This window comes from Acipenser ruthenus, chromosome 34, assembly GCF_902713425.1.
Source record: "Acipenser ruthenus chromosome 34, fAciRut3.2 maternal haplotype, whole genome shotgun sequence".
NCBI lineage: Eukaryota > Metazoa > Chordata > Actinopteri > Acipenseriformes > Acipenseridae > Acipenser > Acipenser ruthenus.
The window spans coordinates 5,408,334-5,423,631 of record NC_081222.1 but is presented as its reverse complement, the minus strand read 5'-3'; the positions used below and the strand labels follow the sequence as shown (position 1 = coordinate 5,423,631).

Sequence of the window (15,298 nt, the reverse complement as noted above, 5' to 3'; positions counted from 1 at the left end):
TCCACTCCCAGCCAACTCTGTAGCTCCTTCAAAGCGATTGTTGGCCTCTCTGTGGCTTCTCTCACAAGTCTCCTCCTTGTTTGAGCGCTGAGTTTTGAGGGACAGCCTTTCCTTGGCAGTGCCTGGGTGGTGTGATGCAGCTTCCACTTCCTGATTGTTGATCCAACTGTGCTCACTGGGATATCCAAACACTTGAATATTATTTTGTACCCTAATCTATGCATTTGTATTACTTTATCTCTAACTTCTGTAGAATGCTCTTTGGTCTTCATTTTCCTTCAGATTCACAGCCTGACCAATGATCCTTCAACAGTGGGGTTTTTATCCAGAAAATGTGACAGCGACTTTAATGGTTCACAGGTGGAGGCCAATGGTAAGGTAATTGTGTCCTCGTTTGGGCAATTTCTTTCATCGGTGTAAACTGGGAGCTTACACAGCACAGGGGTTGAATACTTATGCAAGCAAGGTATTTCAGTTTATTTTTCTTAAATATTTCCCAACATAAAACCAATGTCACCTTACAATAATTGATTTTGAGTTTCAGTGTTTTAAAATAAAACATCAAACAGAATGAAATTTCAATGTATTATTTGTAATTCAGTAATATGAGAGAATTGGTCAGGGGTCTGAATACTTTTGCAAGGCACTGTATATATATTATTAATAACAATAATAACAATAATGATAATTACAAATCTAGGCAGGATGACAATGCCGGTGCATTTTGAGAATTATAGGAGAGGGCAAAAAGGGTTAAAAGCACACAGTACGATGACCTCTCACATGATTCTAGCCTAGCCTGCCACGCTCTGCTGTAGACATTCATTTAGGTTAGAACTGTAACCAGTCTAAGGGGCTCCCGAGTAGCGCATCCAGTAAAGGATGGGGCAGCAGTGTGGAGTAGTGGTTAGGGCTCTGCACTCTTGACCGGAGGGTTGTGGGTTCAATCCCCAGTGGGGGACAAGGTACTTTACCTAGATTGCTCCAGTAAAAACCCAACTATATGAATGGGTAATTGTATGTAAAAATAATGTGATATCTGTATAATGTGAAATAATGTATAATGTGATATCTTGTAACAATTGTAAGTCGCCCTGGATAAGGGCGTCTGCTAAGAAATAAATAATAATAATAATAATAATAAAGGCGCTCCGTGTGGAGTGCAGGATGTACCCTATAGTCTGGACGTCGCAAGTTCAAATCCAGGCTATTCCTTTGCCGACCGAGGAAGGCACACGCTTCGGAGGACAGCGTGTGTTCGTCTTCGCCCTCGCCCTCCCGATTCAGTGCAGGGGTGGTTGCGGTGAGCTGAGCCTAAAAATAATTGGCCAGTCCAAATTGGGAGAAAATACAAATAAAATTGGCAACGACTAAATTAAAATAAATAAATAAATAAATAAATAAATAAATAAAATAGTAACCAGTCTAGCAACGAGCGTTTTTCTTCAGTTCTCAATGATCAACCAGCCATAACCGCCTGCTGCTGCAAGTCTGTCTCAGATTGAAAAGGCATTTTAAAAGATTAAAACATCTAACAAACTCACAGCCTAAAATGAACCTGTGACGAGCAGCCATTTTGATATTGTTTATTGTGAAGTTTTAAAAACTAGCATTAAAAAGTAAAAACCAAGCGTACAACTCATTGTGTGTCTCGTGCTGAAACAGACAAACCCACTCACTAACAGCCCAGCTTAAAAAAAACACTTAATTTCTTCAGAGCAGTTGTGAAATAAAAATAAGACAACTTTACCAAAAAAAAGGGAATGTTCATCTTGGGTCAGAAAAAAAAAACGCATTTCCTACAATTAAAAAAACAAAACAATTAAAAACAAAAAGTAGATTAGAGCCCAATACAATGTTCTTTTTTGTGCTACCCTGAAGTTTACAAATGGACAGAAGTTGTAGTTTTCTGCAAGTCTTGTACCAGCCAGAAAATGTTTGTTCATTCAAAAGCCGTGATTTTGTGTCATTGATAGATCATTGTAGATAAAACTTTGCAGATTTCTTGACTAGAGGGGCAAGGAGAGGAGAGATCCTACAGCCAGGCAATCCCAATGTTTATTAAAAAAAAAAAAAAAAAAAAAAGGAGAAAAGAAAACCCAGGAGGACTGAACTGAATGTTTGTTTTCACAGGACGTAAGAGTTCACTTTTCAAATTGTGTATCCCCCTCCCCTCTTCACTGGGCCTGAAAAGACAAAACAGAATGAAAAAAAGAAATGATTAAATTGAGCTTCGTGGTTATAAAGTGCTGTGCCCTGGTGCTCATTATTATTAGACCTGTGACGCCATCCTTCTGTTCACAAGAACCGCCCCAAATGTAAAGCAAACATTTGGAGGTCTTGTTCACAATCCATATAACACCATGCCAAGTTAGCAGCTTCTGCTGTGAGGGCCATAGAGGGGTACAATGGATGGAAATAGACTCCCATTGCATAGAAGTTTGATCCATTCCTGGTTTTACTACAAGTTTAATAAGACACCTGAGTGTGTTACCAATAGACTGGGGCTAATCATGCTGGTATATTAACTTGGAATTGGTGAAATACAATATAGTCTTATTTCCATCCCTCAATAGGGATCCTTTACCTGCTGCCCCTGCTATGAGAGTTAGGGGGTAAGGAGGTATTGGATAGGGGGGGTAGGGTCTCTGTACCTGCTGCCCCTGCTGTGAGGAAGGCTGCTGTTGAACCGGCACGGGGGCCCCTGGCTGCCCATAGTAAGCTGCCTGCTGTCTGTAGTACTCTGCCCAGGCAGCGCTGTAGTCAGTCTGACCTGCGGCTGCTTGGGGCGTTGCTGCTGCTGTGCCAGACGCCTGAGCTGGAAGCAAAAGAAAAACAAAAAAAAAAACACACACACACACCACACAAATCAATAATCAGGTTTAGTCGTATCATATCTACGGTAGAAAAATGCTGAAATTGTGAACAAATCAAAATCTTGCTATAGTATTTTATTTAATGTTGAACTATAAAGGATAACTTTACATTTATGATTACATTTTTTATTTATCCATCTGCTGTAAACCACTAACTGGATAGTGTAAGTGGAAAGTTAAACATTCAAAATACAAATGTAAATTTAAAAAGACTGAATATTACAAACAAAGTCTTAAGATGAAGAATGTATTTCGGTGTGGTCTGTATGACAGTCATGTCTGTTTCTTACTAAATAAAAACCTCAAGATGTTAGCAACTAAATTAATTTCCTTTGTTTGTACCAACACTGTTTCATGAATTTGGTCACAATCAATACAAATCTCAGTGTAAACTATACAGGTTAGAAAGCATGTCAGGTCTTTCTGTACCTAGTTCATTATATAGTGCAGAGGGCACAGTGTAGTGGGCTGTGCAGTGTACAGTGCAGTCAGATCTGTACCTAGTTTCTTGTAGTACTCCTCCCATGCCTTGGTGTAATCTGGTTGTCCTGTGGCGTTCTGACTAACAGGTGGCTGCTCACCAGTAGCTCCACTGGGAGTGCTGGCGGGCTGCCCTGGCACTGGGGCGCCACTCTGCTGGTAGTACTGGGCGTAGTAAGCAGCCCAGGCTGCGTTGGGGTCTGCTGCTGCCGCCGCCTTACCTACAAACAAAACATACCATTAAAACCAGTAGACTAGAAAGTATTTACCCACTTCAAAAGAAGTGCTAAAATCTACAATGTAGAGGGGTCCTGAACACACACACAACTAAATTATCTTTACATAACCAAAGTCTTCAGGTCTGGGCGACTGTCTTATATTTTTGGGTTCCTGATGCCGATGGTGGTGGACACAACACACTGCAACAGTACTCCTGCGTGTTTAAAAATGGGGAGATGCCCACCCGTATGCCGATTTGTCAAGCACTGCACATTGTGCCTAAACCCTTTGCAGTGCAATTACTGAGTCAGGCAAGTCAGGTCTTATTTAATTAATTTTGGGGAACAAAATTAACACTTTAGACCATGTGCTGTTCAAATTGAATTAAAAGTGACATTGACAAAACATGTTTCAAATCACTATATAAATCAAAGTGATACTCCAAAAGGAAAGAATTATACACATTTTTTCACCACAAACTGTATAGCAGGGAACATTAAAAAAAAAAAAAATAGGTTTTGTTGAGTTAGTGACTAAGTTTGGAACTGGAGTAATTTGCTCTAAACACCCCTAACAAAGAAAACAAGTGAACAAAATAACCAACAATGTATTTTATAACTATAAGGACTGCACAATACAACAAAAAAGCACAAATTTGACCCAACAACAAATTACAGAACAAATATAACTATGTACATGCTATTCACAAATTTATCTGTAAGTATACAGTGTATGATACGTTTCAAAGCAGACGCCTATCTATCACAAAACTATCTGCGCATCTCCACCCCCCTCCACATCTGGCTCATCGTAATCACTTTCTTTGACAATTGGGAGACGACTCAGCTCTCAGCTCAGAGCCGACACATGACCTTAAAACAGGTTTTTTTGCCATGTCTGACTGAGTCCGACAGACTAGAACAGGATTTTTGCAATGTTGGACCAGGTCCAACAAAGGAACACAAAGGATTAAGGTTTGATACTTAAAAGGCAAACTAACTCCTCCTTGGAGTGGTAGCTAAACTACTGAATGATTCAAAAGCAGTACAGCCACACAGGTCTGCCTATACCGACCTCCTCCCAGTAAAGTACGCACAGCTGCCTCCGTTACATGATGACTATCAATCTCCCCCCGTTTGTTGAGGATTTCTGGGAAATTAAGTCTTTTCACAGACTTAAATGATGGGACTACATTTCCTCCTACAATGTTGTCATGTTTGAAGCCATGAAGTGCAGACTTAGGGCTATGCAGGGCATTATATACTTATCTATATACTACCACACCTAGCACTGGAGACACGGAGAAAAGACCTTTAGTTCAAAGTATAGTCCTTCAATTTATTTTATTAATTCTTAAAATTCAGCCCTATTGAGGTTGATCAATCAAGCAGAAGCAGTGGTTATATACACTGCTGCTGGTTCGAACAAACACTGCTGTTTGAAATGTATCAGCTGCCAAAAAAGTATGTCTTTTTTTGAAAGAACCAGCAAGTGACTATTTCACACATGGGTTTAAAGAGCAAACAAATAGTCTTTCATTTTTAAATGAGCTAGCAAACAGTAGAATTCATCCCATATTACAACTTAAAAAATAAGAAGCTTTTACTTCTGCTTGGTACAGCGTTACTTTAAATGTACAGCTGTTTGTTTTTATGCCCTCTTTTGCTTGGATGTCAATGCCTCCCAGATACAGCTCAGCAACCCTTATAAAAACAGCTTCTCCACAGTAAAAGCACAGCAAATTGTAACAAGCCCAGTGAAAGCATATCTATGCAAGCATTGTAAAGCACAGAGGTATGGTAAAATATTAAACATGGCAAACCAAGATAAACTATGGTAGGTGCATAATATACCAATAGGAAAACTGCAAACATACCATAGTAAACTTTTATAAGGGAAATTAGACAACGTATGATGTACATCCTCCCATTGCATACCAATATGAGGCATTCCAGCTTCATCTTACACAACCCAAGCAGCTTGTGTGCAGGTAAAACACCTACAAAAACCTGGAATGATGCAGTGGGAGTCTTACACATGTACCTGCACAGACATGCTCAGAAAAATTCACAAAAATTAAATAAATAAAAATAGGCTTACTTGGGTCATGGGGTCCGGGGGCCTGCCACTGCTGGTAGGTGTTGCCCCATCCCTGGGGAGGGTACTGGTGAGGGGGAGGGGGTCCTCCGCTGGTAGGGGAAAGAACAGCAACAGAATTTAAAAAAAAAAAGGAAGAGAAGCACAGAAACATACAGGGTTCCCACTAAGAAATCATTTTCCAGGACATTTTACGATAAATAGGGAGACATTACTCACCGAGTGGCGAAACACGCAATTACTATCAATGACTGGCTGCCACACAGCCTCAGTAGGTACCTCGTGTGTAAAAACACTGTCATGTCACACCTCTCCTCTGCACTCTCCACTGGCCTCCGGTGGCAGGGTGCATCAGATTCAAGACCCTGGTGCTTGCCTACAGGGCAACTAGGGAAACAGCTCCAGGCTATGGACTGTCCCTACACACACCAGCACCAAGTTGGTGCTAATCAATCTCTAAACCTATCAATGAATCCACTTTCAAACAGTAACATTGACCCTCCCTTTTCTTTACTACTTTAATATCTAAAGATTTACCAATAGGCTTGTGTTTTTAAACTTCAATATTGATCATCTTGTTTCTTTATTAGGCTACTTTAATATCTTCCACCCAGACTTTTCATTAGGTTAGTATTCTTCACTTCATGTCTTGAAGAGCTGCAGTGTGTGCAGGCTCTCTATACAGCCTGCCCTCTATAACACACCTGATCAATTAAATCAGCAGACGACCTTTGTCATGAAACAAACTCTTGCACACACTGCACCTCTCCAGAACAAGAAGTGGAGAATAGTAGACACATGAAAAGCATATCCAATGTCATAACTTAAACTGAAATGAAACCACCAACATAAGTACTTTAGGACAGATATGGAATACTTTATTTACTTTCAGTCACTCAATATAACAATTTACACAGCTATTTCTCTGTCAAAAACAAAAAAACACGTTTTAGTCTCTTTACTTCAATTGTTTCACTTTCTCTTAACTGTGCAAGATTCTGGTCCAGAGCTGTCACCTGACGACTTCTCTGCATTACTTCAATGCTGTTGATAACACTATGTAACACAATTTTTATTCCTGGGTAGTAAGTGTTATTTCCTAATTGCTTATGCCTCAAAAGTATAGAAAATGGCTATTATTCCCCACAAACTTTGCTTTTGTGACCAGGACAGTGATATTTTGAAATTTACCTATTTCCAATGAGAAAACGGGCGAATTTGTGTCTTTTCGTTCACAAAGTCAGAAAAAAACAACATGAATCCAAATTAACATGTTTTTATATACTAAAGTAATACAAAAATGACTACAAAAGATTTAGAAGCGAGTAGTTTTTCGAGATTTACGATTATACTGTAAATCACTTTCACAAATCAGCCCCCAAATGTAGTCTCCCATCATGTTCTCGTTATACTGTCTTTGGTAGCGCCGTTCAAAGTCCAGTATATCCTGGTGGAAGCGCTCGCCTTGCTCCTCCGAGTACGCTCCCATGTTCTCCTTGAATTTATCAAGATGAGCATCAAGGATATGGACTTTGAGGGACATCCTACAGCCCATTGTACCATAGATCTTCACCAGAGTCTCAACCAGCTCCACATAGTTTTCAGCCTTGTGATTGCCCAGAAAACCCCGAACCACTGCGACAAAGCTGTTCCAAGCCGCTTTCTCCTTACTAGTGAGCTTCTTGGGGAATTCATTGCACTCCAGGATCTTCTTTATCTGTGGTCCGACGAAGACACCGGCTTTGACCTTTGCCTCAGACAGCTTAGGGAAGAAGTCTTGAAGGTACTTGAAGGCTGCCGACTCCTTATCTAGAGCTCTGAGGCCCAATTTGATGTGCAGTGGTGGCATCAGCACCTTCCGGGGGTCCACCAGTGGCTCCCACTTGATGTTGTTCCTCCCCAAAGAGAACTCTGTCCGCTGTGGCCAGTTCCGCCTTTGGTAGTGCGCCTTGGTGTCCTTGCTGTCCCAAAGGCAAAGATAGCAGGGAAACTTGGTAAAACCGCCTTGGAGACCCATCAGGAATGCCACCATTTTGAAGTCTCCTATGACCTTGATGCCACCTCAGAAGAATACAGATATGTATCCACTTAGGCAGCTGGAACTAAACTGAACTGGTGGGCTTAAGGCCCCTGTATTTATACTACTATTTATATTACTGGAAAGTTCTAGAAGTTACTCCAAGTTTACTCAGCACTGAATCTATCTGGAATGTTCTGGAAAATAGGTAAATTTCAAAATATCACTGTCCTGGTCACAAAAGCAAAGTTTGTGGGGAATAACCATTTTCTATACTTTCGAGGCATAAGCAATTAGGAAATTCACACATGTTGATACACGTAGTCCGCTCTCATTCTCAATGCATTACCTGAAGTGAACATGAATCAGTCAATGAGGAAGCACTGCACAACAGCTACTTTCATGTTGCATATTGTTTCCCCAACAACAATTAGCTAGCTACCAGTAGCCTACGTTTCTGAGAAAAGATTACCACAGCATCAGGATCACACTCACGCACCATCTCTCTCTAACAACGAGTTGACTAGCTCGGTAGCTTGCTATCGTTACTAAATTTGATTCCAACTAGATTATAACATACAACAAACCAGTTGCAACTAAACATAACCAGTCTCAATGCATAATGTTAGCGACACAAATTGTCTCGCCACATCGCAGTGTCTGTCCTCAACGAGTTGAACCGAGAGCGCGGTCAAGCGGCGCAGTTATTGATGCTTTCAGTCTGCACTGAACTGACCTTCCCTGGACTCTAATGTTGCTGCCGCGCGCCAATACAAGCTACAGTATGCCCAAACACGTTTTGAATTGATGCAACTGCTTATTCGTTTGAGTTACTAAGGCATCTGTAATCTTTTTCCAGGACGTTTTATTTTTTTCTCATTCCATGTGTTTTCCAGGCCTGGAAGACTAGTCTAATTTTTCTGTAAGTCGCCTTGGATAAAGGCGTCTGCTAAATAAACAAATAAATAATAAATAATAAAAAGGAACATAAAAAACTGATTTTAGTCGACCCCACATACCGTGCGCAGAGATGGTAATGATTCTTCACAATTTATTGAATAGCTTGTTAGCCACGGACAACATGAATAAATGCCGATTTAATTTTACAATTTATTGAAATGGCGGTTATTGTTAGTCATTTGCATAGTTAATAAATGCATTACATTGACAACAGTAATATAGTAAAATCTGATTCTTTTAATTTATTGAATTGAGTGTTATTGTCATTGGCAACAGGAATACATGTTAATGTCTTGGGTTAATGTTTTTATATTATTGAAAGAGGAAGTAAATGCCAAATAAGAACATAAGAAAGTTTACAAATGAGAGGAGGCCATTCAGCCCATCTTGCTCGTTTGGTTGTTAGTAGCTTATTGATCCCAGAATCTCATCAAGTAGCTTCTTGAAGGATCCCAGGGTGTCGGCTTCAACAACATTACTGGAGAGTTGGTTCCAGACCCTCAATTCTCTGTCTAATCTCCATTTGTGACCTCTGGTCCTTATTTCTTTTTTCAGGTCAAAGTCGTCCCCTGGGTCGACATTGTCTATACCTTTTAGGATTTTGAATGTTTGATTCAGATCGCCGTGTAGTCTACTTTGTTCAAGACTGAAGATTCAATTATTTTAGCCTGTCTGCATACAACATGCCTTTTAAACCCGGGATAATTCTGGTTGCTCTTCTTTGCACTCTTTCTAGAGCAGCAATATCCTTTTTTGTAACGAGGTGACCAGAACTAAACACAATATTCTAGATGAGGTCTTACTAATGCATTGTAAAGTTTTAACATTACTTCCCTTGATTTAAATTCAACACTTCTCAATATATCAGAGCATCTTTTCTGCCATGTGTCTGCCCAGTTCTGAATGCTGTCTAGATAATTGAATGACCTTTGCTGCTGCAGCAGTGTTTGCCACTCCTCCTATTTGTGTTGTCTGCAAATTTAACAAGTTTGCTTACTATACCAGAATCTAAATCATTAATGTAGTTTAGGAATAGCAGAGGACCTAGTACTGATCCCTTTGTTTATCCTCTAAAACAGTACTTTGTTTTCTACATGTTAACCACTCCTAAATCCATGTGCATGCAAGTTTGTAATTTATTTAAAAATTGAAATATTGAAATGGCTAGCAACAGAAGTAAATGCACTTCAATTTGCAATCCATGCTATTTGGTCACATTGTGCCCCACAGTAACCTTGCTATGCGGCTCTCTGCTCTGTAAACTTTGGGCACCCCTGCCTTATCTATTTAATTAGACAGGTACTGCCAAACCTCAAAGTTACACACCGGTAAATCATGTTCATGACTGCAAAAAGTTTAACCAAAACTTATTCAGACTTACTGTGGGGGTGCACCAGGAGGCCCCTGGTTGTACGGGCCTGGGTTGTAGGGGCCCATTGGACCTGAAGGGCCTGGACCACCCAGACCAGGGCCAACTGGACACAGAGGAGCCTGGAAGACAAACAGAACCACATGTCGGAACCAGTGATCAGGTCAGCGAGACGGCTTAAACTTACATTCACTTTCAAAATCTATTTGAACTCTATTTGAACTTTTAGTAAAGTGAACATAGTGGAAGCCCTGTGCAGGTACAGGATAATTTCCAGTACCTCGATCTTCTCCTCTATGAGCTGCTTGGCGTGGTCAATCTGCTGGGGGGAACCCCGGATGATGAACAATTTGAAGTTGGGGTCCCCGTTGGGCGGGGGCTGTCTGGAGATCTCCACGAACGCACCCGTCTCCTGGTTAATGGCTTTCACATTCTCCCCGCCTGAAATTCAACAAGGATTAACGTCACCACTAGGGATTAAGGTTAAATTATGTGGGATTTACAAGGTAGTAGGGGGCAGCGATCTCATTGTGGCACGTAGTGCTGATGGAGAAGTGTGGAGGACGGGGGTCCCCTCATCCCACTGGGACATTTTTGAAAAAAGGGATTCAAATGGTGCATTCTGGAGCAATTCTGGATGGTTTAAGCATGTGCTAGACTAGTAGTGGTCTGCTTGTAGCCTGACAAAGTACTCCATTAGTGCAATGGAGTTTTATTTCAGCACTGCAATATCAACAAGAACTGACTTTTGGCATCGAGGTACCTGCAATAGAAAACTGGCTGAAAATGTGTGTGGAATTGGTGATTGCACCTTTAATTGTGTACAGTAATGTGGGAAACAGCATGCTGCAGCTCCAGTGGCGACTTCAGAATTCTTGAATAGGGGAGGCGGAGGGGTGGCACACACACACTATCATGAAACAAACAGGTGGGGGGAAAAAATAAATTGTACGATACCCAGCTATATTACTTACTGTAACGTCTACAGTAAAATCTATTATGCAAAATAAAATGTGTGGTTAGGGTAGGTAGGCAATTAAAAAAAATATTTGGAAAACAAACAAACAGACTATTTACTCCTAACTGGTCCCAAAAGAAACAGTTTAAGCATTTCAGATTAAAAAATAAATAAATTAAAAAAAGCTACACTATATCTGGTATGTTTAAAAATGGTTTAGGATTAGACAATGATTGATTGTTTAAAACTGGAGGACACAATAGAAAAAGCTTGGTATCAACACTGCAGGACATCTCAGTGGCACACCGTTTTCCTTTGACACAGCAGTCGGTCACTACAGTTTCAAGTACCATGAAACTGCAGGGCGCAAATAAAAGCAAAAAGCATAAAAAAAAAAATCAGACAATATTAGCCTAACCCTTTAGATACACTATAGTATCTGAAATCGAGTCATTCCAAATGTTCCTTCCATTGCGCTTTGACACTACTACTCTGCAAATAATTACGCTACTTGGGGCCTGTATTTTAACATGAAATAAGAACAAAGTTTACAAACGAGGGGAGGCCATTCAGCCCATCTTGCTCGTTTGGTTGTTAGTAGCTTATTGGTCCCAGAATCTCATCAAGCAGCTTCTTGAAGGATCCCAGGGTGTCAGCTTCAACAACATTACTGGGGAGTTGGTTGCAGACCCTCAATTCTCTGTGTAAAAAAAAGTGTCTCCTATTTTCTGTTCTGAGTGCACTTAATCTAATCTCCATTTGTGACCCCTGGTCCTTGTTTCTTTTTTCAGTTAAAAAAAGTCCCCGGGGTCGACATTGTCTATACCTTTTAGGATTTTGAATGTTTGAATCAGATCGCTGCTTAGTCTTCTTTGTTCAAGACTGAATAGATTCAATTCTTTTAGCCTGTCTGCATACGACATGCCTTTTAAACCCGGGATAATTCTGGTTGCTCTTCTTTGCACTCTTTCTACAGCAGCAATATCCTTTTTGTAACGAGGTGACCAGAACTGAAAACAATATTCTAGGTGAGGTTTTACTAATGCATTGTAAAGTTTTAACATTACTTCCCTTGATTTAAATTCAACACTTCTCACAACAGATCCAAGCATCTTGTTGGCCTTTTTTATAGCTTCCCCCCATTGTCTAGATGAAGACATTTCTGAGTCAACATAAACTCATAGGTCTTTCATAGATTCTGTCTTCAATTTCAGTATCTCCCATATGATATTTATAATGCACATTTTTATTGCCTGCGTGCAGTACCTTACACTTCTCTTATTAAATGTAATTTGCCATGTGTCTGCCCAGTTCTGAATGCTGTCTAGATCATTTTGAATGACCTTTGCTGCTGCAACAGTGTTTGCCACTCCTCCTATTTGTGTCGTCTGCAAATTTAACAAGTTTGCTTACTATACCAGAATCTAAATCATTAATGTAGTTTAGGAATAGCAGAGGACCTAATACTGATCCCTGTGGTACACCACTGGTTACCTCGCTCCATTTCAAGGTTTCTCCTCTAATCAGTACTTTCTGTTTTCTACCTGTTAACCACTCCCTAATCCATGTGCATGCATTTCCTTGAATCCCTACTGCGTTCAGTTTGAGAATTAATCTTTTATGCAGGACTTTGTCAAAAGCTTTCTGGAAATCTAAATAAACCATGTCGTATGCTTTGCAATTATCCATTGTCGATGTTGCATCCTCAAAAAAATCAAGCAGGTTAGTTAGACACGATCTCCCTTTCCTAAAACCATGCTGACTGTCTCCCAGGATACTGTTACCATATAGGTCATTTTCCATAAGTTTACATTCAAGGAAATGCATGCACATGGATTAAGGAGTGGTTAACATGTAGAAAACAGAAAGTACTGATTAGAGGAGAAACAAAGGGATCAGTATTAGGTCCTCTGCTATTCCTAATCTACATTAATGATTTAGATTCTGGTATAGTAAGCAAACTTGTTAAATTTGCAGACGACACATATAGGAGGAGTGGCAAACACTGCTGCAGCAGCAAAGGTCACTCAATTATCTAGACAGCATTCAGAACTGGGCAGACACATGGCAGAAAAGATGCTCGGATATATTGTGAGAAGTGTTGAATTTAAATCAAGGGAAGTAATATTAAAACTTTACAATGCATTAGTAAAACCTCACCTAGAATACTGTGTTCAGTTCTGGTCACCTCGTTACAAAAAAGGATATTGCTGCTCTAGAAAGAGTGCAAAGAAGAGCAACCAGAATTATCCCGGGTTTAAAAGGCATGTCGTATGCAGACAGGCTAAAAGAATTGAATCTATTCAGTCTTGAACAAAGAAGACTACGCGGTTATCTGATTCAAACATTCAAAATCCTAAAAAAGGTATAGACAATGTCGACCCAGGGGACGACTTTGACCTGAAAAAAGAAACAAGGACCAGGGGTCACAAATGGAGATTAGATAAAGGGGCATTCAGAACAGAAAATAGGAGGCACTTTTTTACACAGGGAATTGTGAGGGTCTGGAAACAACTCCCCAGTAATGTTGTTGAAGCAGACACCCTGGGATCCTTCAAGAAGCTGCTTGATGAGATTCTGGGATCAACAAGCTCCTAATAACCAAAACGAGCAAGATGGGCTGAATGACCTCCTCTTATTTGTAAACTTCCTTATGTTCTTAAATGTCTTCAAAACAGGAGTTGCTAAAGGCTATCAGTTTAAAATTGATCCACTCTACCCCGCCTCCCCCATCCACACCTCTGCCAATGACGAGCCCACACTTGTGGCTAGGGATGGAGAAGGTGACCTCCCCCCCAGGGGGACCCCAATTCCCTTGACTCCGCCCCCGTCCACGACCCCCAGGGGGCATCCCAGGACCTGGGGGGCCTGGAGGACCACTCTGAGAGAGAGAGAGAGAGAGAGAGAGAAAAATCATGACAATGGTAAAGATCCAACGAGGTCTGAATTCAATGATGAACGTATTGACTGCAACTCCTGTCCTCCACCATGTTGCTCCCGATCCTGGTTTTCAGAACTCAATTAAGTATTATTGAAATGATCAGGGGTTTGGTGTTGAATAAATTGTTCCTCCCTTACAGCTGCATGAGCAACTCCTATTAATAACCCAACAGACTCTGTGAGATTTATTCATGCTGTGATGAGAACCAGTTAATTCAGAGTAGATTTAACAGCGACCTAATTGTTGAAACGCCTGGTCATTTCAATAATATAAAACGGAAGGAGAGTTCTAAAGCCCAGGACTAGGTGCAGCAGCAGGGCTACTATGAGTTTCTAACCCTGCTCAAACTTCTGGCTCCTATTCATTTCAATAATAGACTTCATTGAGGGGAGTTGTGAGCCCAGGACTGCATTCAATAGCAGAGCGCTCTCTCGTGGCGCCCCGTAACAGCAGTTATTGAACTGTCTGTTAGGAGCGAGCCATTTCACAATTGCAGGCAAGAAATCGCTGTTATTAATAGTTGCTTTAAGCGAGCTATGCATTTTTTGTATGTTACTACTCGACTCACTACTGTTCGGAAGCGCTCTCGGCGTGCAGGTCGTTTAATAGAAAGCGCCACGTAACGCTCTGCCTATTAAACGCACCCCTGGACTGGGTGCAGTAGGGCAGTGTCGTTTGTGGTTTTGGTTTCAGTGTCGTTGCTCTCACCCGAATGCTCTGCAGCAGCTCATTGATGATGCTTGCCGCATGCTCGCAGCGCTCTGGGGGGCCCATGATGTGCGCCACCTTGTCGGGGCCCGTGCCATCATCTGAAAACGAGAAACAGACAAGGGTCAGACAGGAGGCCACACGCCACTAAACACTTGAAGGTTATTCCAAAGCAACCCCCCCTCCCTGGTATTGAAATCCCCATGATGCCTCATAGTTTTTGTATTAGAATTATTTTATAATGTTATTTTCTGTAACAAATTAACTGAGAAGCTGGGTGTGGTATTTGGAGCTCAGGAATGCAAGGAGAGACTCCGCCTCCGCTTGCTTGGATGGGTGAATATCAGAGATAACAGATTAAAAAGTAATGTTTGTTAGGGTTGGGAATCTGCCATGAATACATAGGTATAGGAAAGAGTTCATATATGACATCATTACAAGGGTGCGTTTTGGAATCTACAAAACTAAAGTGAATGCATTGTCCGGGGCGCAGTTCTCAATCACTGGAGCCCAGAGTGTCGTGACTTTGTCCATTTAACTTATTCTATTCTCAGCTATACCAAACAAACATATTTGACATCAATACTATTGTTTATCAGTTTTACTTCCCCTACACCATAGATGAAATAAGACTCCCATTGCATAGCGGTTTGATCCATTCCTAGTTTAACTA

General features: G+C 40.9%; 1 protein-coding gene across 4 annotated transcripts in view; it reads right to left on the bottom strand.

Annotated features, from left to right (window-relative positions):
* Nucleotides 1–1,572: 1,572 nt before the first annotated feature.
* Nucleotides 1,573–15,298, bottom strand: part of LOC117965548 (far upstream element-binding protein 2-like) — a 40,745-nt gene continuing 27,019 nt past the window's right edge. For 3 of the 4 annotated variants that reach the window (XM_059006916.1, XM_059006915.1, XM_059006917.1), the window contains exons 12-19: nucleotides 14,626–14,726; nucleotides 13,716–13,857; nucleotides 10,299–10,459; nucleotides 10,031–10,140; nucleotides 5,676–5,764; nucleotides 3,377–3,577; nucleotides 2,588–2,818; nucleotides 1,573–2,186 (exon numbers count right to left, since the gene is read on the bottom strand). In XM_059006916.1, coding sequence (XP_058862899.1) covers nucleotides 2,152–2,186; nucleotides 2,588–2,818; nucleotides 3,377–3,577; nucleotides 5,676–5,764; nucleotides 10,031–10,140; nucleotides 10,299–10,459; nucleotides 13,716–13,857; nucleotides 14,626–14,726 — 1,070 coding nt within the window. In that variant the 3' untranslated portion in view covers nucleotides 1,573–2,151. The remainder of the gene's footprint in view (nucleotides 2,187–2,587; nucleotides 2,819–3,376; nucleotides 3,578–5,675; nucleotides 5,765–10,030; nucleotides 10,141–10,298; nucleotides 10,460–13,715; nucleotides 13,858–14,625; nucleotides 14,727–15,298) is intronic. The other variant, XM_034910327.2, reaches the window with a different exon arrangement.